Source organism: Dryobates pubescens, chromosome 23, assembly GCF_014839835.1.
Source record: "Dryobates pubescens isolate bDryPub1 chromosome 23, bDryPub1.pri, whole genome shotgun sequence".
NCBI classification, from domain to species: domain Eukaryota; kingdom Metazoa; phylum Chordata; class Aves; order Piciformes; family Picidae; genus Dryobates; species Dryobates pubescens.
Window position 1 is genome coordinate 6,363,507 of NC_071634.1, and position 24,693 is coordinate 6,388,199.

The 24,693-nt window shown below is 46.8% G+C and overlaps 1 protein-coding gene across 1 annotated transcript; it reads left to right on the top strand.

The window, feature by feature from the left end:
* The first annotated feature begins 1 nt into the window (after window position 1).
* On the top strand, window positions 2-13,617 carry TRMT44 (tRNA methyltransferase 44 homolog). Its single transcript, XM_009909054.2, has 11 exons — window positions 2-432; window positions 1,787-1,904; window positions 2,706-2,925; window positions 3,909-3,977; window positions 5,355-5,462; window positions 6,832-6,903; window positions 8,106-8,212; window positions 9,015-9,198; window positions 10,668-11,043; window positions 12,533-12,649; window positions 13,231-13,617. The coding sequence occupies exons 1-11, from the start codon at window positions 33-35 to the stop codon at window positions 13,464-13,466; spliced, it is 2,007 nt and encodes a 668-aa protein (XP_009907356.2). The 5' UTR covers window positions 2-32; the 3' UTR covers window positions 13,467-13,617.
* Window positions 13,618-24,693: the final 11,076 nt, after the last annotated feature.

Consider the following 24,693-nt stretch of genomic DNA (forward strand, 5'->3'; position numbering starts at 1 on the left):
ACGCGCTCCGCCTCTGGCTGCGCGGTGCGGGTATGGGGCTGGCAGGGACGGCGGCCGTGCGCGATGGCAGCGTCGCGCTCCCTGACGGCTTCTGGGCGGCCGTGCGCGTCTGGCTGGAGAAGCCGCAGGTGCTCAACAGGCGGCTGTGCGGAGCCGCTATCGAGGTGGAGGGGACGGTGCCGCTCGGGGAAGCTGCTTCTTCTGTCGCCGCCGAGCGGGGAGGAGGCAGCGGTGAGGAGCGAGCGGGATCTACCGACTTGGGCTGGCTGTGGAGGGAGGTATTGGGCCAGCTGCCGGCCAGGGACCTGCCGCCCCCTCTCACGCCCTGGCGTGGGCCGGGCCACGGCTGCGAGCTCCGCGCCGTGCTGAGGACGCTGCTGCCCCGGGGGCGGCCCGTCGGATCCCCGCCCGTGAAGGAGCTGTTGGTGCAAGGTGAGAGGGAACCTGGTGCCGGGGCCGTGAGAGAGGGTTGGGTGCCGGGTACCGGGGTGCTGACTCTGTCAGACCTGTTCCAACCGAGGCTGCCTCGCAAATGAGTGGGAGTGCAGGTGGAGTTTTGTCTTCTCGTGCTTCATCTTTTATTTGTGCCTTTCATTTTTACCTTTCATTGTTTTTTCCCCTAGGAAGCATCAGTAGTTGAAATACAACTTCCAGAGGTCCAGCAGGTATAGGATTCTGATTTAAAAGAGCCTTAGGAAGGTGTAGGTGGGGGAGAAGCTAAATGTGTTGTGTAAGGGACTGCTGAGATGGAAAAAGCAACTTAGAGCAGCCAGGCCTGCTTCTGAAGAAGAGGAATATAGAAAAGGGCTATCCTTAAAAAGAAAAGATGAGAAGGGCTGGCATCATGCATGCTCCTGCAGTGAGTAAGATACCCACAGAAAAGATGCTTTTTGTAGTGCAAGCCTAATTACAGGCTTGTATGGCGTGATGGGAGCCTTTGAAGTACTTCCACTGGTGAGGCTGCACCTTGAATCCTGAGCTCAGTTTTGGGCCCCTCACTCCAGGAAGGACATTGAGGTGCTGGAGTGGGTCCAGAGAAAGGGAACAAAACTGGTGAAGGCCTGGAGAACAGGTCTGGTGAGGAGCGACTGAGGGACCTGGAGTTCTTCAGCCTGGAGAATAGAATGTGGGGAGACCACATTGCTCCCTACAGCTCCTTGAAAGGAGGTTGGAGCTGGCTGGGGTTGGCTTCTCCTGAAAAGTATCAAGGCGGTTTGTTTGGACGGCCCCCTGAAAGAAAAGTATCAAGGCGGTTTGTTTGGACGGCCCCCTGAAAGAAAAGTATCGAGGCGGTTTGTTTGGACGGCCCCCTGAAAGAAAAGTATCAAGGCGGTTTGTTTGGACGGCCCCCTGAAAGAAAAGTATCAAGGCGGTTTGTTTGGACGGCCCCCTGAAAGAAAAGTATCGAGGCGGTTTGTTTGGACGGCCCCCTGAAAGAAAAGTATCAAGGCGGTTTGTTTGGACGGCCCCCTGAAAGAAGAAACCTATTCACAAATGACAACTTAATAAATTGGTCTGAAGAAATCACTTTGGAGATATAGCAGTGAAGGTTTTTGCAACTGGTTTATGAAGTAACAATGCATAGGTAGCATATGTCATGAGGAATATAGTAAATGCCTTTAGAGGCACTGAATTTATTCCCTGTATATTTCCTCTAATGATGCTAACGTTAAAAGTAATTAGCACGTGAGTTTGAGGCTCCATGGTGCCACTCCTGTTTTGCTGCAGCAACCTTTCTTTGCCCCACAGAGTAATAAATGGGTCACTATTTGGATATCTTTTTCAGATGTTTCTAATGGGACTGTGACCTTTCTGCCTTTGGAAGAAAGCAATGAAGGAAAATACCAACTTAAAAAGTCCAATATTTATCAAATTCAACTGAAACACACAAAAGAGCAGGAATGGTAAGTTGTGGGAGTGAGAGAAGAAGCAGACTCCACAAGTTGTTGCAGGGATCACACCATGGTTTAGCACTTGTATCTATAACATTTGGTTTGTCATTGCCTGCTTAGTAATTTACAGTAGTGGTGTGGTCTTGGTGGGGAGTGTTGGCTGAAAGGAACATCTGCAATACCCAAACCAAATCAGTTTCAATGTGTACATTAACTGTACAAGTGTGTGGTCTAGAAAAAGTATGTGTTTGGGTCTTGGGAGCGAGCTTTTCCTGTGGGAGAGGTCAGCTTCTGTTAGTGAATTTGAAGGTGAAATTAGCATTGCTGTGAACCTCCTGAGCTTCAGTCTCTGAAGTGTAGGTCACTGGTCATGGGTGTCTGCTGACATAGGTCTAATGAAATCTGAACAAAGTTAGAGATGGTGAAATACTGGAATGTGCCAACTGATGTATTTTCTGTCTAAATATTCCTCTTGTGCTCATGAATTCACTTTTCCTAGTCAGTGTTTAGATGTCCTGCTAATCCAGGCTGTTCAGCGTGTGTGAGTCCTCAGTTGTGTTAATTGCAGCATGGATTCTCATGCAGGATGTGTGAACTGGCAGATACTGAGCAAAGCTGAAGGGAGACTGAGCCACTATTGAGTAATTTCAGTGCTTTATTTCCCTTTTGTATATTATCCTAGTTCTCCAGTCTGCCTCTTATACTTCTGCTGATTTTTCTCCACTTCCTCATTGTTTTCTGTCTTTGAGGTAGCTGACATAATGAAATATACTGTGTTTATAAAAGGTTGATGCTTTGCTTTTATTTTTAAAGGTCTATCTCTGTTGTAGCTCCACTTCCAGAAGACTGGTTTTCAGATGGAATTGCATACCCCAAACTAGCATGGCTTGGAAATGAGCTTCTGGCCAAACTGGCTAAATGGTCTGTGGAGCAGAAGAGCAGTGAGTTTAAAAGCACACTGTCACTCATTTCTGTAGCAAAGTACAGCCAAGTTTATCAAGAACTTAAAGAAAAATACAGAAGGATGGTAAAGGTAAGGTTAAAAATAAATGCAGTAACAGAATCACAGAATGCCTCCAGTTGGAAGGCACCTCAGATCATCTACTCCAACCTCCCAATCATGGGCAAAGGACACCTCTCGACTAGACTTGGTTGCTCAAGGCCTCATCCAACCTGGCCTTGAACACCTGCAGGGAGGAGGCAGCCACAGCCTCCCTGGGCAGCCTATTCCAGAGTCTCACCACCCTGGTACTGAGGAACTTCTTCCTAAGATCCAGCCTAACCCTGCTCTCCCTCAGTTTCAAACCATTCCCCCTTGTGCTGTCTCTAGACACCCTTATGAAATGTCCCTCTGCAGCCTTCCTGCAGGATCCCTTCAAGTATTGGAAGGCAGCTCTAAGGTCTCCCCAGAATCTTCTCTTCTCCAGGCTGAACACCCCTAGCTCCCTCAGCCTATCCTCATAGCAGAATTGCTTCAGCCCTTAGATCATCTTGGTGGCCCTCTGGACTCACTCCAGCAGCTCTGTGTTTCTCTTATGCTGCAGGCACCAGAAGTGAACGTAATATTTGAGGTGGGGTCTCAGCTGAGCAGAGGGATGATACTTCCACTTTCTGTCTTCCTGCTTCTGATTTTGATTCTGTGTGTTCTGTTGTGCCTGTACTGCAAAAATAAATGTTTAGATTCTCATGTTGTTTCTACTGCTGCACAACAGGAGTAACAGAAGCATTTTGCTTCTGAGTTAAGCACAAGGATGCCTGCTCTGTTACATAGCAGTTTACATGTGAACTGTATGTGTGGAGCCAGAATATTCTTGGGTGTTTTACCTTGATCCTTTTGTGGGACTCTCAAATCAATCTTTATTTATTACTTGCATTTTTAATGTGGTTGAAATGCAGAAGTCGTGAGGTACAGGAGCCTGCTGAAGTGGCTGAGTATCCAGATCACTCAGCATTTTGGAAGTCACTTCAGATGATGTTGAAACTAATTTTTCTCTATTTTATTTTTCCCCCCTGCAGGTGTGGCCTGAAGTGACAGACCCAGAGAAATTTGTTTATGAAGATGTTGCCATTGCCACCTACTTGCTGGTAGGGACCTGCTTTCCCTGTTAATATTCAAGAAGGTTCTGTTTCTTCATAACAGAGCTCCTCTAAAGGCAATCGGCCTCTTCACTTTAGAGGTGTTGAATGACCCAAAGTTCTTGCAGGCATACAAGGCAAGAGGAAGGTGGATAGGTGTGGAAAAGGCTATGTATAGTCCATGCAGGAGTTAATGAGGGATTTCTGGGAAACAGCCTAGAGTGCAGAAGTGCAATAATTGGTATGTCTAAAACTGTAAGCACAGCTTGATAATCTCATGGGCTGCCTGCAGCCTCTTTCCTGGTAGCAAAACTTAAGTAGCAGCAATGTTACAAGCTCCAATTTTCCCTAGTTACATGAATTTGAGGGTTTTTGTTAGCCATAGTGAAAATGAAGTGTGCTCTGTAGCTTCTCATTGTAGGAAGAACAGTTTGATAGGGATAGATTTACCCATGCCCTGATGACAAACATCCAGGTACTGACTAATTATGAATTGCATAAATATGTACATGTAGCCACTTAGGTACAGAACAGGCTTTAGAACTGGGCTGGAAGCTTTTGGATCCCTTTAGCTGATGTGGAGTTTGGCACAGCTAGGTAAGTTTTTGAAGTTACTAGGGAGGATTTATCGTGGAGATTTGAAAGAGATTCTTTCCAGTGAGGATAGGGAGACACTGGAACAGGTTGCCCAGGGAGGTTGTGGATGCTCCCTCCCTGGAGGTATTGAGGCTGGGTTGGATGAGGCCTTGAGCAACCTGGGCTGATGGAAGGTGTCCCTGCCCATGGCAGGGGGTTGAAACCTGATGATCTTTAAGATGCTTTCCAACCCAAACCATTCTGTAACTCTGAAGTTGCTGCTTGGTGCAGTAAGCAGAGATGTGACACATCCCAGTACACGGGCACCCGATTGCAAAGGGCATTTAGGGTTTTACTTGGAGCTCTGCTACCACTTCTTTCTTTAATGCAGTGGGTATAAATGCTGCCATGCTGTGACTTGCAGGACTCTAAAAGCAAGTTGGCTTGCTGCTTCCCTTGCTGCCTCTGCTCATCTTTTGCACCTTTGTTTTAGCTGCTTATTCTGTTTCTGCTCAGGGTTGTGCAGCCTTGATTTAATTTCAGCTTCCAGTGACCCAGAAGGGAGTGGAGGATGTGCTTACCACTTAGAAAATCGGTTATTTTCTGCAGCATAATTCCTGCCCCTCTCCATAAATGCTCTCAGTTGTATTTTGATGTTTTTTATTTTCCTCTCTTGGATTTTCTCAGTGTTTATCTTCTGTCCCACCTGCATTCTTTCCCAGCTTTCTCCTTGTTTCCAATAGCCTTTACTGCTTTCTTACAGTGAAACTTGAGAGCCCAAGTCTAAAATGTTTTCTGTTCTTTCCTTAGGTTCTTTGGGAAGAAGAGAGAAAGGAAAAAGGGTTGACCAAGAAACAGTCATTTGTAGATCTTGGATGTGGAAATGGTCTGCTGGTTCATATTCTGAGCAATGAAGGGGTAAATAGAATTGTTGTTTAAATAATGATGAAGAAATAGTCAACGTTCTTGTTATGTTTTCCTTTCACCTGGCATGCAGGTAGCCAAAATTCAGGTCATTCCTGGTGCTGAAATAGGTTTTTTTTTGTTGTTCTAGTTAACAGGGGGAAAAAATGTGGCAACAGCAAAATTCAGTTCCTTGAGGCACAATGTCTGAAACGCCAACCAAGTTCAGGGCCAGTGATTGATCAAAACTCAGTGATGTTAGGCCTGTCTGTTCCAGAGAAGAGTTTCCCACTTTTGGGAGGACATGGTAAAATGTGTTGAGGAAATTAATGTTTCCTATTTGATCAGTAGATTTCACTGAGGGGGAGAAGAAAGTCCCAAGTTCTCTGGCCTTGTGTGGCCAGAGATATTCAATGTAATACAAGATGCTGTTCCACTGCAGGTGTGTGTTTTTTCTATCCTATTAGGTCATCACTGCTGTAACACTGGCAGGCACTAACTGTCAAAACACTGTATGAGAGCTCTATGAATCTTTTGTAGTAATTGATATTTGAGTTCTGCACAGGGTTCTTGAAGTTCAAACTGTTTGTTTATGTATTCTTTAAGTCTTGATTTAGTTTCCAGTATCATAGAACCAATAAGGTAGGAAAAGATCTCAGATCAACAAGTCCAACCTATCACCCAGCACCTCATGACAACTGAACCATGGCACCAAGTGCCACATCCAATCCCCTCTTGAACACCTCCAGGGATGGTGACTCCACCACCTCCCTGGGCAGCACATTCCAATGGCCAGTTACTCTGGGAAGAACTTTCTCCTCACCTCCAGCCTAAACTTCCCCTGGTGCAGCTGGAGACTGTGTCCTCTTGTCTGGTGCTGGTTGCCTGGGAGAAGAGACCAACCCCCACCTGGCTACAACCTCCTTTCAGGTAGTTGTAGGGAATAATAAGGTCTCCCCTGAGCCTCCTCTTCTCCAGTATGATTTCTTCATCTCATCAGTTCACACAGGAAAAAGTGTTTAGACTTCAGCAGCCTCACTGACTTGGGTAGTTGAAAGGTGGTTCTCCAGCAAGGAGAGCTTGGAGCAGCACTCTTCCCTGAGCCCAAACAAAACAATTTTACTTGTGTGGAGATGCAGCTTTTCAAAAGCAGTCTCTAGGTGGAATTTCAAACCAGAGAAGTTCTTAATATTTGCCAGTCATTCCCTTCATGTTTTGAAGTGGAAGAAGAGTTCCTGCCTGTGTTGATGAGGTTGTGTTTCCTCAGTGTCTGAATTTTCTGTGAAAGAAAGAATCAGTGCTACCCTGTGCATTTGGTGAGTCTTGTTTGGCAATTTCTGCTATAAGTAGTACTTAAAAATTATCCTTTTCTTGCTTATTTCAGCATCCAGGCAGAGGAATTGATGTGAGGAGAAGAAAAATATGGGACATGTATGGAGCAGAAACTCATTTAGAGGTATTAAGCAAATGTATGTCAATCTCCCTGGTTTGTAGCTCTGTTCTTGTGTTTACTGCTTCAGGCTGTGTTGATGCAAGTGTGATCAGACTTACTGGGACACAGAATTAGCTAAAGTCACCTCTGGGTTTGGTGTGATGCCACCCATATGTCTTGGGGGACTGTGGAGTCATTATGAGAGCAATGCTGTGTCATAACCTTGCATGTCTGCAACATGCTTGTTCTTCAGCTGGGAAAACTGGGGTGATGTCCTCCTGCCTTTGCAGATGTGCACACCATGGCACTCTTTGTCCCCAACACAAGAAAGCCATGGTACTGTTAGAGTGGGCCTAGAGGAGGCTGTGAAGACAAGCAGAGACCTCTCCTATGAAGACAGACTGAGAGAGTTGGGATTGCTTAGTCTGGAGGAGACAAGGTTCTAGGGTGACCTTAGAGCAGCCTTCCTGGATTTCAAGGGGGCTTCCAGGAGGGCTGCAGAGGGACTCTTGAGGAGTGATGGCTTCAAACTGGAAGCAGCTAGATATAGATGAGACATTAGGAGAAATTGTTCCAGTGCTTCACCACCCTCACAGGGAAGAAGTTGCTCAGAGAAGTTGTTGAGGCTGCAACCCTGGAAGTGTTGAAAAGGCAGGTTGGATGTGAGCCCTTGAACAACCTGGTGGTGTAGGAGGTGTCCCTGTCTGTTGCAGGGGTGTTGGAGCTGGATGATCTTTAAAGTCTCCTCCAATCCCAACCAAGAGCCTGTGGGGGGAGAATAACCAACACAACAATGGGGCTGTGTCTTGACTGGTTGCTGTGTAAGTCCTAAGGCTGTAAGACCGCAAACTAAGTGGCTTTCTGGGAACTGGAGTCCAGACATGCATGAGAGAAGGAGAATGGCAAGAAATGGTAATCCAGTGCATGATTATTTGTTTGCAGGTATTTAGGGTGCCATACACTTTACTCAGAATTGTCATCCCACCCTTCTGACCAATGCTTTGTGGTTGGCTATTGCTAAATTACTGCCCTGTGGCTATGAAGAAATCACTGCCTGCCAAGAGTGTGGGCTGAGGAAAGTGTTGGTGGCTGTGGTTCTCACTCACCTTGTATTTGTCAGCTTGTGTGATTTGTATAATGCTGCTTAGTGCTTTATTAACAGGTAAAATGTGTTTAAAGAAGCCTCTAATAATAAAGTTCTGTAACACATTGTTTGGTTTGTTTAGGAGTCTACAATTGTGCCAGGGGACACTCACCTCTTCCCAGAGACTGACTGGCTGATAGGAAACCATTCTGATGAGTTAACACCATGGATTCCTGTCATTGCAGCTAGGTACTGATGGGGGGAGAGGAGTTGGGGAGAAAACAACTTAAAATCATAGAATCAGCAAGGTTGGAAAAGACCTCAAAGATCATCAAGTCCAACCTGTCACCCAACCCCTCATGACTACTAAACCACGGCACCAAGTGCCACATTCAATCCCTTTTTGAACACCTCCAGGGATAGTGACTCCACCACCACTCTGGGCAGCACGTTCCAACAGCTAACAACTCTCTCTGTGAAGAACTTTCTCCTCACTGAAAAGGTGTTGAGTTGCTGGAAGGTGTCCAGAGAAGGGCAACAAAGCTGAGGAGGGGTTTGGAGCACAAACCCTATGGGGAGAGGCTGAGGGAGCTGGGGTTGCTTAGCCTGGAGAAGAGGCTCAGGGGAGACCTTATTGCTGCCTACATCTACCTGAAGGGTGGTTGTAGCTAGGAGGGGGTTGGTCTCTTCTCCCAGGCAACCAGCACCAGAACAAGAGGACACAGTCTCAAGCTGTGCCAGGGGAAGTTTAGGCTGGAGGAGAAAGCTCTTCACAGAGAGAGAGAGAAACTGGCCATTGGAATGTGCAATCCAGGGAGGTGGTGGAGTCACTGTCCCTGGAGGTGTTCACCAGGGGATTGGATGTGGCACTTGGTGCCATGGTTTAGTAGTCATGAGGGGTTGGGTGACAGGTTGGACTTGATGATCTTTGAGGTCTCTTCCAACCTTACTGATTCTATGAATTTCCATCATTGCTTGTGTCTATTGGGTTTGTTCAGTGTGTGCTCTCTGAGGTAGCTTTGCCCTGAGCAGGTTGTTACCCTTCTTGTAGGTCTTCCTACTCATGTTGCTACTTTGTGCTGCCCTGTTGCTTCTTTGACTTCCACGGCAAGTACAGGCGAAGGCACTGCAGGAAGACTCAGTACCGAGAGTACCTTGACTTTGTTGCCCAGGTGGGAGCTGTCTGTGGCTTTCAGGTGGAAGAAGATTGCCTCAGAATTCCATCAACAAAAAGGGTAATTTTGAGCCCTGTACACCTTTTGGTTTCTTTTGTGCTGTGGTTAGTTTTGATTTGTGTGGTTTTGTTTGTTTTGGTTTTTTAAGCTGCTAGCTGTATGAAACAGCAATAGAATTGCTGAGGTTGGAGACCTTGGAGATCATCAAGTCCAATAGTTCACCTAGAGCTGCAATCCCACCACTACTGCTAAGCCACTGGCACTAAACCATATCCCTCAGCACCACATCCATGTGTCTTTTAAACATCTCCAAAGATGAGGACTCCACTTCCCTGGACAGCCTACTCTGATGCTTGAGAATCTTTCCTGTGAAGAAACTTTGTGTCCTGTCCAAACTGAACCTTGTCTGGTGCTTTTCTTCCTGTCCTGTCAATTGTTGTGTTTGAGAAGACCTCCACCTGGCTCCAGAGTCTTTCAGGGAGTTGTAGAGAGCAATGAGGTCTTCCCTCAGGATCCTCTTCCCTAGACTAAGTAATCCCAGTTCCTTCAGCTGTTCCTCACAAGACCAGAGAAGTGTGGCAAAGCTGGTGAAGGGCCTGGATGACACATCTGGTGAGGAGCAGCTGAAGGACCTGGGGTTGTTCAGCCTGGAAAAGGAGGCCAAGGGGAGACCTTGTTGCTCTCTACAAGTCTCTGAAAGGAGGTTGGAGCTGGGTGAGGGGTTGGTCTCTTCTTCCTTGTAACAAGTGATAGAATGAAAGGTGGTGGTGTCAGGTTGCACCAGGGAAGGTTTGTGTTAGACATGAGAATAAATAACTGAAAGGGTTCTGAAAGCCTGGAACAGGCTGCCCAGGGAGGTGGTTGAATCACCATACCTGGAAGGTGTTGAAAAAGCACAGAGATGTGGTGCTGAGGACCATGGTTTAGCCCCAGCCTTGGCTGAGTTAGACAGTGGTTGGACTCAATGATCCCAAAGGTGTTTTTCCAACCAAAACCATCCTAGAATTATGCAGCTGGGGGGCTTGGGGGTGTTCTGCTCTTAATGTCAGAGGTACAATCCCAAAGCCAAGAAAGAATGGAGGAGTTTATGGTTATTTCTCATGGCATCCTATAGGCTTGAAAACTTGGAAACCCCCTTCTTGCCTTCATTTTTTTCCAGCTGCCAGGGTGTGGTTTTGGACTTAATTTTGCCGTTTTTCCATGTTTCCTGCAACGTAAAGTGAAATGCTCTCAGGCTGAGGAAGATGTGTCCAGCTTGAAAACTTTGTATGTGAATTCTGAGGGTGAGAAACAGGCTCTGTGCTTGTATGGCCTGGTGGGTTATGGTTTGATTATTGCATTTCTTCTGTGGCACCAATATTCAAACACTGAACTGAAAAACCCTTCCAGGCGTTGATGAGCACTGAGTTTGAAGGGATACCTCCTCTCAGTAGATTTAGAAGCCTGCACAGGACACCTGTGGGCTGGGGGCCTGTGTGCAAGCCTGAGGCTCTGTGTAAGTAGTAATTTACCTGTTTCTACCAAAATAGGTGAGCTTTGTTGGAAAAACCAGGACCTACCCACCCCCAGAACATGCTCTGATTGACAGGCAGATAACACAGTACATCAATACCCGTCAGACCTGTGACAGAAGAGTTGGAGTTAATTACAGTGATCACTCTGATGGTCTATGCAAAGAAGCAGCTTCAGAACTTCTTGAAAGCGAGGCTGTGTCTGCTGGCACAGTTTGGCTGCCTGGATTTCAACCCCGAGAGAAAGTAGAACAAGTCAGAAACTGCGCTTCCCTGCCTCGGGATTTCGTTGAGGATGTGGTTCTCAACGTGGCGAACTTGCTGCTGAATGCAGCCCCCCAAAACTCATCTCCTAGGATGCATGGTGGAGGCACAACCACCTGGAATCAAGGAGGTGAGACTTGTTGTTTGACTGTCTTTGTTTTCCTTTCTCTGGTGCTGACAGAGGATGTCTTGAGGAAGTGAAACAGGTGGTAGGAGATACACTTAGAATAGACCAGGTTGGAAAAGACCTTCGAGATCGAGGCCAACCTATCACCCAACACCATCTAATCAACTAACCCATGGCACCAAGCACCCCATCCAGTCTCCTCCTAAACACCTCCAGTGATGGTGACTCCACCACCTCCCTGGGCAGCACATCCCAATGGCCAATCTCTCTTTCTATGAAGAACTTCTTCCTCACATCCAGCCAAAACCTCCCCTGGTGCAGCTTGAGTCTGTGTCCTCTTGTTCTAGTGCTGGGTGCCTAGGAGAAGAGGCCAGCCAAGAACAGTACAGAGCAATCAAATCTCTTTTTTCCCCATTATAAATAAGGATGTATCTAGGAATACTTTGAAATGGGTGTGGGCTGCTTTCCCACTAGGGACAATCAATTGTTAGATAATCAAACTGAACCAAGCCCAGCACTCCTCCATGTTTACCAAACCCAAACACTCTACATCTATCTGGGGACAACATTAAACTTCATTTTTAATAGTCACATAAGAGCTAGCTCTAATTCTGTGTGAGAAATGCTTTCAAGTGCCATTGGATTACAGCATGATTCAGAGCACTTAGTTTAGCCTTAGGGAGAAAAAGACCAGAAGTCGCTGGTAGTTCTTCAAGCCTTCAGTTTGTTCTCACCACTGCCATTTCTGTTTCCTCCCTCTCCTGGTTTGAGACCTCACTGAAGAACAGAATTTGTCCTGTTCTTTTACTGCTCAGCTCAATCTTTTCTAACTGCCTGCACCTTCTGAAGTTAATGGCCCTGACCCTTCACACTGCCTATCCTTATTATTTACTCACTGTATCATAGAGCAGCTCAGGTTGGAAGAGACCTTGGATCTTATCTGCTCTAACCCCCCTGCAATAGGCAGGGACACCTCTCAACTAGTTTAGGATGTTCAAGGCCTTATCCAGCCTGGCCTCCAACACACCCAGGGTGGAGGCATCCACAGTCTCCCTGGGCAGCCTGTTCCAGAGTCTCACCATCTTTATACTGAAGAACATACTAAGATCTAGCCTAACCCTGCTCTCCCTCAGCTTCAAACCATTTCCTCTTGTCCTGTCTCTAGACACCCTTATGAAAAGTCCCTCTGCAGCCTTCCTGATACTGGTGGTTGCAGTATTAAGAGAGACTTCACAGATACTGCTCACTGGCCATTGGAATGGGCTGCCCAGGGAGGTGGTAGAGTCACCATCACTGAAGGTGTTTAGGAGGAGACTGGTTGGGGTGCTTGGTGCCATGGTTTAGTTGATTAGATGGTGTTGGGTGATAGGTTGGACTGGATCTCAAAGGTCTCTTCCAACCTGATTTATTCTATTCTATAATCATTAACTTGGATAGGAGTTAAACTTCTATATGCATACATTTTTAATAGCTACACCTCTATCTCTTGCAGAAAGCCTTTCCTTGAAAGAAGTAGCAGAACATTTAACTAAGGAGACTTTGAAAAGGCTAAAGAGTGAATATGGAGGCCTGCAGACATTACTCAAGAACAATCATCAAGTTTTTGAAGGTAAAGAAGTGGGATATGTGTTTCTTCAGTCATCTGTTTTATCTTCTCCATCTGCAGTTAAACTTAGCTGAAAAACTTCTGTGATGCAGGGGTTTTCAGCTGCTTGGATGGATGTTAGGAAGAAGTTCTTCATAGAGTGAATAGCCATTGGAATGTGCTGCCCAGGGAGGTGGTGGAGTCACCATCACTGGAGGTGTTTAGGAGGAGACTGGATGGGGTGCTTGGTGCCATGGGCTAGTTGATTAGATGGTGTTGGGTGATAGGTTGGACTCAATGATCTCAAAGGTTTTTTCCAACCTGGTTAATTCTATTCTATTTAAAGCACACAAACAAGACCTTTAACTCCCAACTGCTCAACATCCCAGGGAAACATCCCTCAGGAGATCAATCAGTTCTTCTCTGGACCATGTCTGGATCCCTGTGGCTTGCTGTGCACTTCTCTCGCTGTACAAACAGCACATTTGGTCTTGCCCGAGTGATCCATTTGTCAGACACCTGCTTTATTCACTGAATGTCACTGTGCATTTTTTTCCCATGGCTGCCTGTTAACAGCTGCATTTGTTTGTTTTTAACTCTTTTAGTTCTAAATGGGAGAGTTCACATTCGTGACTGGAGGAAAGAGAAGCCAGGCAGGAGGACTCAGCCTGAAGTGAAACGCCGCCTCTCAGCTGGAGCGCTGAAAACTCGTCTCTGCTGGTTTTTCATTCACCATCCTGATGGTTGTTCTTTGCCTTCTGAATCTTGCCCCTATGCTCATGGGACTGAGGAGCTAAGGCAGCCTCAGATTATTAAAAAGAAAAAACATTTACAGGAATAAAATGCTGCTGTTTTAAGTGTGTGCACCAAAGTGAGGCTCTGCCTGACTTCAGGGCTGCCAGCTGCATGAAGACCTGGACAGTGTGGAGGGCATTTGCCTGTTCCTGTGCATCTTCTTTTGCATCAGGCTTACAAGTTCTCCTGTATTTGTAATTCTTTACTGTACCTTTTCCAGGATAATAGAAAACTGAAGTCTGTACCTACTCCTGGGTTCTGTCATGACTGGCCTATATGCATGTGTCTAAATAGAACAGTTTAAAAACTCCATTTCTAGGACCCTCTTACCATAGAAGCAACCTATCATCCAACACCATCTAATCAACTAAACCATGGCACCAAGCACCCCATCCAGTCTCTACCTGAATCCCTCCAGTGATGGTGACTCCTCCACCTCCCTGGGCAGCACATTCCAATGGCTAACGACTCTCTCAGTGAAGAACTTTCTCCTCACCTGGAGCCTAAACTTCCCCTGGTGCAGCTTGAGACTGTGTCCTCTTGTTCTGGTGCTGGTTGCCTGGGAGAGGAGACCAACCCCCACCTGGCTACACCCTCCTTTCAGGTAGTTGTGGAGAGCAATAAGGTCTCTCCTGAGCCTCCTCTTCTCCAGGCTAAGCAACCCCAGCTCCCTCAGCCTCTCCTCACAGGGCTGTGCTTGAGGCCTTTCCCCAGCCTCATTGCTCTTCTCTGGACATGTTCCAGAGTCTATGTCCTCCTCCTTCCTGATCCTCCATCAGACCAAATGTACAGGAGGCAGTTTCAAACCCTGGGAATCACCTGCTTTGGTCCAGATTTTCCAAGAGCATTTATGGTTTCTCATCACTCACAATGGCTCTTGGGAGACAGAAGTTGGAGGGATTTCACTCTTTTTTGACCTCACAGATTTCTCCCCATGATGCTAAGGAGTACTAATGCACATCACACTTCCTGTCTTGGTCAGGTCTCAGCCCTTCTGAAGTCGGAGCACTTGGATAATTGCTTCACCCTGGTGGCAGTAAGGAAACTGTCCTGACTGCTAATGGCTATTGAGTGTACACAGATAACCACAGGTGTGAAATGAAAGCCTTTTGGCTTTGGTGTGAGAGCTTTGTGTTAGTGGGGTTTAATTCAAGCAATAAACACAGAAGTGAGGAAAGGGCATACAACTTCCCCTCCCTCTCTCAGGTACACAATAGTGAGAGAATGGAGTTTTCAAGTTGCTTTCCTGTTTTCTTGGAGTGTGGGGCCAGGGCAATGCTTTGACTGCATTGGTATCCACTGCTGCTTGGTGCAGTGTGAGGGCATCCATCTGGTCTAGGCATTGACATCTTCTCTACAATGTTGTGGAGCAGCACAGATCTGATAATGGTCTCTTCTTTTGTCTTTTCAGTGTTTGTTTTGTCAGGGATTTTTTCAGAGATGATAAATCCCACCTCACCTACAGCAATGATCTACTAATGCTGTGAACCTAAAGACTGAGTTTAGCCCAGCAGGTCTCTTCTTTCTCCTGTTTGCAATCTAAGCACGGAGGGAATGCCTTCAAGAGAGAGAGATCTTCTGGGATGCCTCACCAGAGGTGTTGATCTTGCTTTTAATCGTAAAAAAAAAAAGAAGAAGGTAGAGAAATTTTATTAATGACCTGTGGAAGTACCTCAGTGTGAGGGTAGCAGGACTCGAGCTGGAGATCTTCCTGTTATCCAGTCCGGGTGCTCTGCTGCTCTCCGGCATCGCCAGCAGATGGAGACAGTGAAAAGGCTGCAGGAAGATGGAGAATTAACCAGGTTGGAAAAGACCTTCGAGGGCGAGTCCAACCTATCAGGCAGCACCATCTAATCAACTAAACCATGGCACCAAGTGCCTCATCCAGTCTCTTCCTAAACACTTGCAGTGATGGTGACTCCACTACCTCCTTGGGCAGCACATGTCAATGGCCAATCTCTCTCTCTGTGAAGAACTTCTTCCTAACATCCAGCCTAAACCTCCCTTGGCACAGCTTGAGACTGTGTCCTCTTGTTCTGGTGCTGGTTGCCTGGGAGAAGAGACCAACCCCCACCTGGCTACAACCTCCCTTCAGGTAGTTGTAGACAGCAAGAAGGTCTCCCCTGAGCCTCCTCTTCTCCAGGCTAAGCAACCCCAGCTCCCTCAGCCTCTCCTCACAGGGCTGTGCTCCAGACCTCTCCCCAGCTTCATTGCCCTCTGGACTCATTCAAGAGTCTCAATGTCCTTGAGGAGCCCAGAACTGGACACAGGACTCAAGGTGTGGCCTAACCAGTGCTGAGCACAGGGGCACAATGACTTCCCTGCTCCTGCTGGCCACACTATTCCTGATACAGGCCAGGATGCCATTGGCTGCCTTGGCCACCTGGGCACACTGGTGGTACATGTTCAGATGCGCTCAACCAGTACCCCCAGGTCCCTTTCTGCCTGGCTGCTCTCCAGCCACTGTTCCCAGTCTGCAGCACTGCATGGGGTTGTTGTGGCCAATGTGTAGAACCTGGTGCTTAGATCTGTTAAATCTCCTGCCCTTGGACTCTGCCCATCTGTCCAGGTGATGCTTTGGCAGCATTTGTGCTGCTGCGGGACATCATTTAGTGGCAGTGGCTTTGCAGCAGTGGTGGAATTGGCAGCTCTAGGTGAGTGGTTGGACTTGATGATCTCAAAGGTCACCTCCTACCTTGACAGTTCTGTGATTTTATGTGCAGTGAGTCTTGAGGCTGCTCTCCAGCACTGGAGAAAGTGGGCTGATGGCTGCCTTGCTATTAGGTGTTGAAGACAGTTGGTCCTTGCATCATTCATCCTGGGTATTCCTGGATTTCCCCCTTCTCCCCCTTTCTGGCTAGGGTTTTGCCCCAGGAACTGAAATGTGTCAGTGATGTTACTATGATAATCTGGTCTGTTGTCTAATTAGGAGAAGACTATTTCAAGTAATTTCTTGGCAATCTGAAATGCAAATTGATAGTAAGAAGGTGGGTACTTCAGTAATGTGGCAGCTTTGGGGTGTTTTGCCTCTCAAATACTGCTTTCTAGCACAGTACATATGCCTGAGGTGCTCTAGGTCTTGCAGTGGATAGCAAAAGAAGGGTATTTTTTTTGCCCCCTCTCCTCTTCTGGGAAGTTAGATGGCCCTGAATTGTCCTGATCAATAGAGTGACGTGTCACAATCTTTCCTTTTAAAAGGCTTCTTGGAATCTTTGTTGCTCTGGTGGCCAAAGCATCACAGCAGGAAAATGCTGCCCAGTGGTACAAATGAGTGGCTCCTAGGGGTCCTTGTGTGAAGTGTCTTCCTGGCACAGTTAAGTGCCTTTTTGAACTCTCATTTTTTTGACTTGGTCAGTTAACTACTGGAGGTAAAATGTCCATTGTGGTAGGGAGATGTGCTCAAGGGTATTTGTGAGCTTTATGCCCTTAGAAGACCGATAGAAAACAACAGGAGTAGCTCACTGCTGAACTACAAGAGCCTAGAGAAGAGAAGGCACTGAGGAGGGAACTGCAGAGCTTTCAGTACCTGAAGAGATCCTCCAGAAAGGCTGCAGAGGGACTTTTCATGAGGATGTCTAGAGACAGAATGAGGAGGAGGAATGGTTTGAAGCTGAGGGAGAGCAGGGTTAGGCTGGATCTTAGGAAGAAGTTCTTCAGTACCAGGGTGGTGAGACTGGAATAGGCTGCTCAGGGAGGATGCTCCAAGAACATCCAACCAAGCAGTAGCAGTCCCTCTCCTGTGCAGCTGGAGCAGGAACTTCCATGGGCAATAGTTTAGCAAGGGAGTGACTTCTGGGTGGAGAGATTCTAATGTCAATCATAAAAATAACTGCTTCAAGTCAGTATAAGTGACCTTCATGACTTGGTCATGAAAGTTCTAGTGCTGGTCTATCATTGTGATGGGTTACACCCATCCTGAAAGCACAGGGGGGAGGGCTTGTGAGAGCATTGCCCTCCCTGCAGGGGGTTCTCCCTCTGGGAAACTGAGTTTTGTCTGTTCCATTCCCCCTCCCTGCCTAGCAAGGCTATAAAAAGGAGGACACTGCAGCCATTAGCTCTCTGGGCCCTGTCTTTGCTTGGATAAGGACTTCTGGTGGCTCCCTGCTTCTCTGCCACGTGGTCAGACCTGATCCTTCTCCCTGCTACCTCTACACCCCTTCAAAGAGACTGGTTTTGTATTCTTATTTTTTTTTCTCCCATCCCTCCTTGTTCCTTGCCCTTGTGAACCCTACCTGCTATTGTTACACATATATGCATTGTTTAAAGAAAATTCTTTACCTCTCTACTTCCAGGCTGACTCCAAATTATTTCTTGGTGGATTTGCTCCTTCCCTTTTTATTTCCTCTCTATTGGGAAAGAGGAGGGGGAGAGCAGGGGAGGGGGTTCTCAGCCTTGCCCCTGTCTGAGTTATTTCCTCTCTATTGGGAAAGAGGAGGGGGAGAGCAGGGGAGGGGGTTCTCAGCCTTGCCCCTATCTGAGCTCTTAACTCCCAGTTAAGGCTCAAACCACCACAGTCATCTTGCTGTCAGCCTGGAGATGGGTCCCCAGAGCCATACTTCAGTGCGTCACAACTGGAATCTGCCCCTTGGTCGTCACTGACACAGGGCAGAGGTAGCTTCTGCAGCTGGTTAGGAAGCCCCCCTGCTCCCATGCCTCATTTATTTACAGGCAGATTCTGGTGTCATGGCAAAAGGGAAAATCAGCTCTGTTCTCCTCTGGGTCCAGAAGAGGACCCTTTATTAAGGCCCTGCAAAGGCAATGAGCTATTTTTCTGTTTAATTTGAGACACAGGATCAGACCCTGATGCAGGCTCAGGTTCCTCTGAACGACTTTGCTGCCATTACTCATCGCTGACAGCACTCCACCTCTGCACTTCAGCAGATTATGGGCTGAATTTTTTTGAACTCCAGACATATTTTGTGATTTTTGTCAACAAGCAATCAGCTTTGGCTGGAAATACTATTCTTAAAGCTGTGCACTTCATGGGAAATGGCTCTTCATGTGTGTTTCCTCCACAAATGATGGTTGTCAATGTTTAATCAGTGATGAAAAGGAACCTGGCAGCTTCACACCATTTTGATGAATAGGGGACTGATGTTTCTGATGAAAAGAAGGTTATGCCCCAGCTAGCTCTTGGAAGTACCTTTGTGAGTCATTGTCAGACTTTCTGTGGGGTCAGGAGAAGTTTGCTGCTCTTTGCACAGGAGCCAATTTCTGCCAAGCATTGGGATGTTTTACACAGCAATGCCTGCCTCTGTGGAGGGTAAACCAGGGTGTCAGCTGTGGGCTCTTGGCAGAGAAACCTAGAGGTTGTGTTTCCTCTTCCAGGTGGGGGTTGAAGAGCGATGGAGATAAGCATAGCCAAAGGTTTTTTTCCAGAGGATGAAAAGCAGCATTGCACTTGTGTTTTCTTGGAGCTTTCTAAAGAAATAATTCCTGTCTACATGGCCACAGGAGTGGTGCTGGCACTGCCAATTGCCTGCCCTTTTTGTAACTGAATATGCCAAGGTTTCCAGCATTTCCCCCACCAAGTGGAAGGTGTGCAGGCAGGGATGAGATCTGTGTGTGCTCGCTTCTTTCAGAGACTTTTTTTAGTATAAGTCAAGCAGCTTTGAACAATTCTCCTTTGACTCATTAACTGTCAAAAGCAAATGTAGATGGGAGGCATCAAACTGGTGGGTTTTTCCAGAACAGGAGAGCTGCAGTGCAGTCTTCCTCCATATGGAAGCAGCCTTCACATGAGTCCAGATTTATACATGACCGAACTCTGCCACATTACCTGACAGGTAACAAGACAGGGAAGAGCAATTCAGCTGCCTGATCATGAAGTGCCATTTGAGAGATCATTGTTTCATCCCTGGGTATCTCACCAGATCTCCAGCTTCTGCCCCAGTGGAACACAGGCTCTCTCTTAGGTCCTTTATTGTATCTTGATCAGAGGCCTGGCAGCCCTGCTGGCTGAGGAAAGGCTGGGAGCTGGGTTTGCTCAGCCTTGACAGAGAGAAGGCTTAAGGGAGACCTTATTGCTATGGACCAGTACATAAAGAGTGGCTAGCAGGAAGATGGAGACTCCCTTTTTACAAGCAGCCACATGGAAAACACTAGGGATGATGGGGAGAACTTAATGCTGGGGAGATTCCCATTGGATTCTGGAAGAAAATGTTTCCCCATGAGAAGAGTTGGACATTAGAATCATTTCCCAAGGGAAGCAGTGAATTCCCCCTCCATTGGGCACTTTTAAGACTCAGCTTGACAGGGTACTGGGCCAGCTCATTTCAACTCTGTTACCTAGAAAGTTTGGACCAGATGATCCTTGGGGGTCCCTTCCAACCTGGCATTCTGTGGTAGCTTGTGTGAATGTATCACTTCTCTTAGGGTCTCACAAATGGCACAAGATACTTGTGCTTAGGCTAATAAATTCAGCCCCTATAGATGAAAATAGCTTGAAGTTTGTTCCTAGCTGCTTGAAATACAACCTCCAGTTGTGCCAGGGCAGGGTTAGATTGGGCATTAGAATAAATTCTGTCCTTGAAAGGGTTCTCGAAGCCTGGAACAGACTGCCCAGGGAGCTGGTTGGATCCCTACCCCTGGAGGTGTTCCTAAGGGGCAGAGCTGTGGTGCTGAGGGCCATGGTTTAGCCCCAGCCTTGGCTGAGTTAGAGAATGGTTGGAGGCAATGATCAATTCTGTGATTCTAATTGTGGGATTTATGAGCAAGGAGATGATGCATAGGAAGCAGGAAGGTGAAATGTAGGGTCTGGTTCTGTACACCGTGCCTTCAGAAAGATGGGGATGCATTCAAAGAAGGCTGCAGGAGATCCCTAAAAAATGACTGGATGTTTAAAGCCCACAGGGCATGATCTTCAGGTGATGTGAAATCACTTCAGGCTCAGTACCTCCTGAAGAACTGAGCTGATTCAGCTGAGGAGCTGATTTAAAGAGTTATTTTTCACATGTTCTTTCTAATCTAACCTTAACAGCGGCAATTTACATTCACTTCTCGGTGCCATCAAGTTTCCCCCCCAGGCTTACAGGAAAGAATTATTTGAATGTCATAATTTAACTCTCTTAGATTTCATTCTTTATTTTAAACTGAGCCAGAGTGGTGGGGAGGCTTTATTTCAGTTTCTATTTTAGCATCATTTAAAAATGAACACAGCTGAGATGGAGGGGGGGGTGGGGGGAAAGGAAACACCCTTTAAATACAAGGCACAATTAACCTCTGAACCCTATTGTCTCCTGATGATAATGCCAGAAGCTTAATAGGATCAAGGAAAAAAAAGGGTAAGAGATAATGAGCAAATCTCCTGACATATTAAAGGAGATTAAAATAAAAAAGAGCTTAGGGGAAAAAAAAACAGGAGAGAAAGTGAGAGGCCTCGAGCACAAGCCCTACGAGGAGAGGCTGAGGGAGCTGGGGATGCTTAGCCTGGAGAAGAGGAGGCTCCAGGGAGACTTTATTGCTGTCTACAGCTACCTGGAGGGTGATTGTGGCCAGGAGAGGGTTGGTCTCTTCTCCCAGGCAACCAGCACCAGGACAAGAGGACACAGTCTCAAGCTGCACCAGGGGAACTTTAAGCTGGAGGTGAGGAGAAAGTTCATCACTGAGAGAGTTGTTAGCCATTGGAATGTGCTGCCCAAGGAGGTGGTGGAGTCACCATCCCTGCAGGTGTTCAAGAGGGGATTGGATGTGGCACTTAGTGCCATGGTTTAATCATGAGGTCTGTGGTGACAGGTTGAACTTGATGATCTTTGAGGTCTCTTCTAACCGTTGTGATTCTGTGAAAGCTTCATGCTTCAGGATGGAAGACAGTCTCTATGTACCTGAGTGGAGGAAGCTGGGTTCTCAGAGCATGTTGTCTTGTAGCTGCCCTTAAGGGGCTTGCCTTACTTTGAAACACCTCCTGTTACCCCCTTGTCAGATGAAGGATGCTGAAACACATGGGCACAGCTCTGAAGGGATTTGGACATCATACCATGTCCTGCTTTGAGTGCTCCTGCAGCTCTAACTTCCCAGTGATGTGTGAAGGGGGCTGGAAGGAGCTCCTTGAAAAACCAGCAGGGCAAGCTGTTTTTTTCAGCTGTGGGTTCATGCCTGGCTGGAGAATCATAGCAAATTCATCCTCACCACTGTGTTGTAGCCAGTAGGGGTTGGTCTCTTCTCCCAGGCAACCAGCGCCAGAACAAGAGGACACAGTCTCAAGCTGTACCAGGGGAGGTTTAGGCTGGATGTTAGGAAGAAGTTCTTCACAGAAAGAGATATTGGCCATTGGAATGTGCTGCCCAGGGAGGTGGTGGGGTCACCATCACTGGAGGTGTAGGAAGAGACTGGATGGGCTGCTTGATGCCATGGTTTAGTTGATTAGATGGTGTTGGGTGATAGGTTGGACTTGATGATCTCGAAGGTCTTTTCCAACCTGGTCTGTTCCTATTCTGACTGAGCCAGACAACATGTCTACTTTGATGTCTGTTAGTAGAGGGTGTGGCCTGATCTTATTTCTGTTACACAGGGAGCAGAGGCTGTGTGGTGCTTGTGCTGTGGCCTGTCATCCTTGCCCATCTTTTGGGGGCAGCTAAATGCTCCCCAAAAAGAGAAAAGAATGGATGGAGCTGAAGAAAGAGAACGTGCCCCTTTTGTTTCCAGTGTTACTCTAAAGGTTTGGGAACCTGTAAATGGCACAGATTATTTTCCTGTGGCCCTGAACTCAATGGGAACAGACTTGAGATGACAATGAGCTTCAAGCCGGATCCCTATTACCTTTGGCTGCTTGTTCATTAAGCTTTAATAGATTGATAGAAGAAAGGGCTGTAAAAGGTCTGTGACTTTCTTTCAGCAATGTGCTGTCTTGGTTTGAAGGTCTTGGTGCTTAATCACTCTTGCAGTCTTGTTTCCAGTTTGAATTTGTTCAGCTTGAGCTGCCTACCGCTGCTTCTTGCTCTGCCTCTGCTTGATTACAAATCCTGCTCTGACCCTGCACTCTTGGAGGTCTCATCTCGAGAAGGCAGGCAGCGTGAGCTTTGAATGCTTCCATGTTTGTCTCTCTCCATTTTGCTGCCATAATTTGCCAGATGTGGGCACCAGAACTGGAAGCAGCATTTCCCTTTCAGTGCTATCAACAAATCTTTCTTTTCCTAGGTGCATTTAAAGAAGGAAGGTGTTAGGGTTTCCTGTGTCTTCATGGCACTCAGGATAACAATAAAATCATTCTTTCTGGGCCCCTCAATTTAAGAAGGACTTTGAGGCTCTTGAATGAGTCCAGAGAAGGGCAACGAAGCTGGGGAGAGGTCTGGAGCACAGCCCTGTGAGGAGAGGTTGAGGGAGCTGGGGTTGCTTAGCCTGCAGAAGAGGAGGCTTAGAGGAGACCTTAGTGCTCTCTACAACTACCTGAAGGGAGGTTGTAGCCAGGTGGGGGTTGGTCTCTTCTCCCAGACAACCTGTGACAGAACAAGAGGACACAGACTCAAGCTGTGCCAGGGAGGTTTAGGCTGGATGTTAGGAACCAGTTCTTTCTGGGAAGAGAGATTTGCCATTGGAATGGGCTGCCCAGGGAGGTGGTGGAGTCACCATCACTGGAGGTGTTTAGGAAGAGACTGGATGGGGTGCTTGGTGCCATGGTTTAGTTGATTAGACGGTGTTGGGTGATAGATTGGACTTGATGGTCTCAAAGGTCTTTTCTGACCTGGTTAATTCTATTCTATTCTCTTGAGGAAAGACTGAGACAATTGTGTCTTTTTAGTCAGGAGAAGACTGGGGGGAGATTTCACAAATGCTTAGAAACAAAAGGTGGGTGTCAGGAGGATGAGACCAGGCTTTTTGCAGTGGTGCCCAGTGATGGGACAGGAGGTAATGGGCACAAACTTGAACATAGGAAGTTCCATCTAAACAATTCTGTGATTTGACCACTTCAACTGGATTCATTTTAAGTCCCTGCTCTGCCAGCATGCCCTCCCTTCTGTAGGGATGATCTGCACTTTTCTTTCTGGAAGTATAATGTGGATGTGATTTTTATTACAGTATTTTGTGGGCTGAGTTGTTTCATTTGCTGAGTTACCTCAGCTCCTTCCATGGGACTGCTCCGTCTTTGCTCTTCATCATTCCGCCTGCTTTTGGCAGCTGCCATTGTTGGAAGATTGCATTAGCCTTATTTCAGAACCCTTTGATGACACTCTTCTGTATTCCAAGGGCCAGTAGCAAGCCTGAGGAATCAAATTAAAAGTCCTTGGGTTCCATGGTGTTTTCTTTTCTGGGACTATTTCTGGAGATTTCGTGGGCCACTTGTTAATTCCCTTGATGTGTGCTTTATTAATAATGTATAGTGTTAATTTTTAGACCAGATTATCATCTGCTGCTGCATAAGTTAAGTGCCTGAAGAGTCTAACATCCTCAATTTGTCTCTTTTTCTTTCTCTTGTAAAGAAAAATGTGACCTCATCAAATGCTTTGATGAGATTTGGTCAGTAAGATTAAGATCTGCTTTCTGTATGACCATTCCAACCTGGTCTGGTCTGTTCTATTCCTTACTCTGTTCTATTCCTTACTCTGTTCTATTCCTTACTCTGTTCTATTCCTTACTCTGTTCTATTCCTTACTCTGTTCTATTCCTTACTCTGTTCTATTCCATCTGCACTGACTGGAATTGTACTCCAGCAGTTATTGTTCAATTGATAAACAGGCACAGGTTTTCATAGACTCACAGAATGAAGCTGGAAGGAGCCTGTGGTGGGCTACACTCATCCTGAAAACAGGGGGTGGGGGAGGGCTTGTGAGAGTTTTTACCCTCCCTGGAGGGTGTTTTCCCCCCTGGGAAAACTGACTTGGTCTGTTCCACTCCCCCCCCCAACCTTGTCCAGCAGGGGTATAAAAGGGAGGACATTGCAACCATTGCTCTCTCTCTTCCTTCTGCTTTGTGGGGACGAAAGAGAGTTGCTGCTGGCTTGCTGCTCCCCTGCCACGTGGTCCTCCCTGCTGTTTCCACACTTGGCAAAGGACTGGTTCTGTATCTCATATTTTTCTTTTCCTTTTCCCATCCATCCTTGTTCCTTACCCTTGTGAGCCCTGCCTGTCATTGTTACATAAATACATATATATACTGTTTAAATAGAAATTCTTTGCCTTTCTACTTCCAAGCCTAACCCAAATTATTTCCTGGTGGATTTGCTCCCCTCCCTTTTTTTTCTCTCTCTATTGGGGAAGGGATTCTCAGCTTTGCCCTCATCTGAGTTTTTTTTTTAAGCCCCAGTTAAGGCTCAAACCACCACAGAACCTTAAAAGATC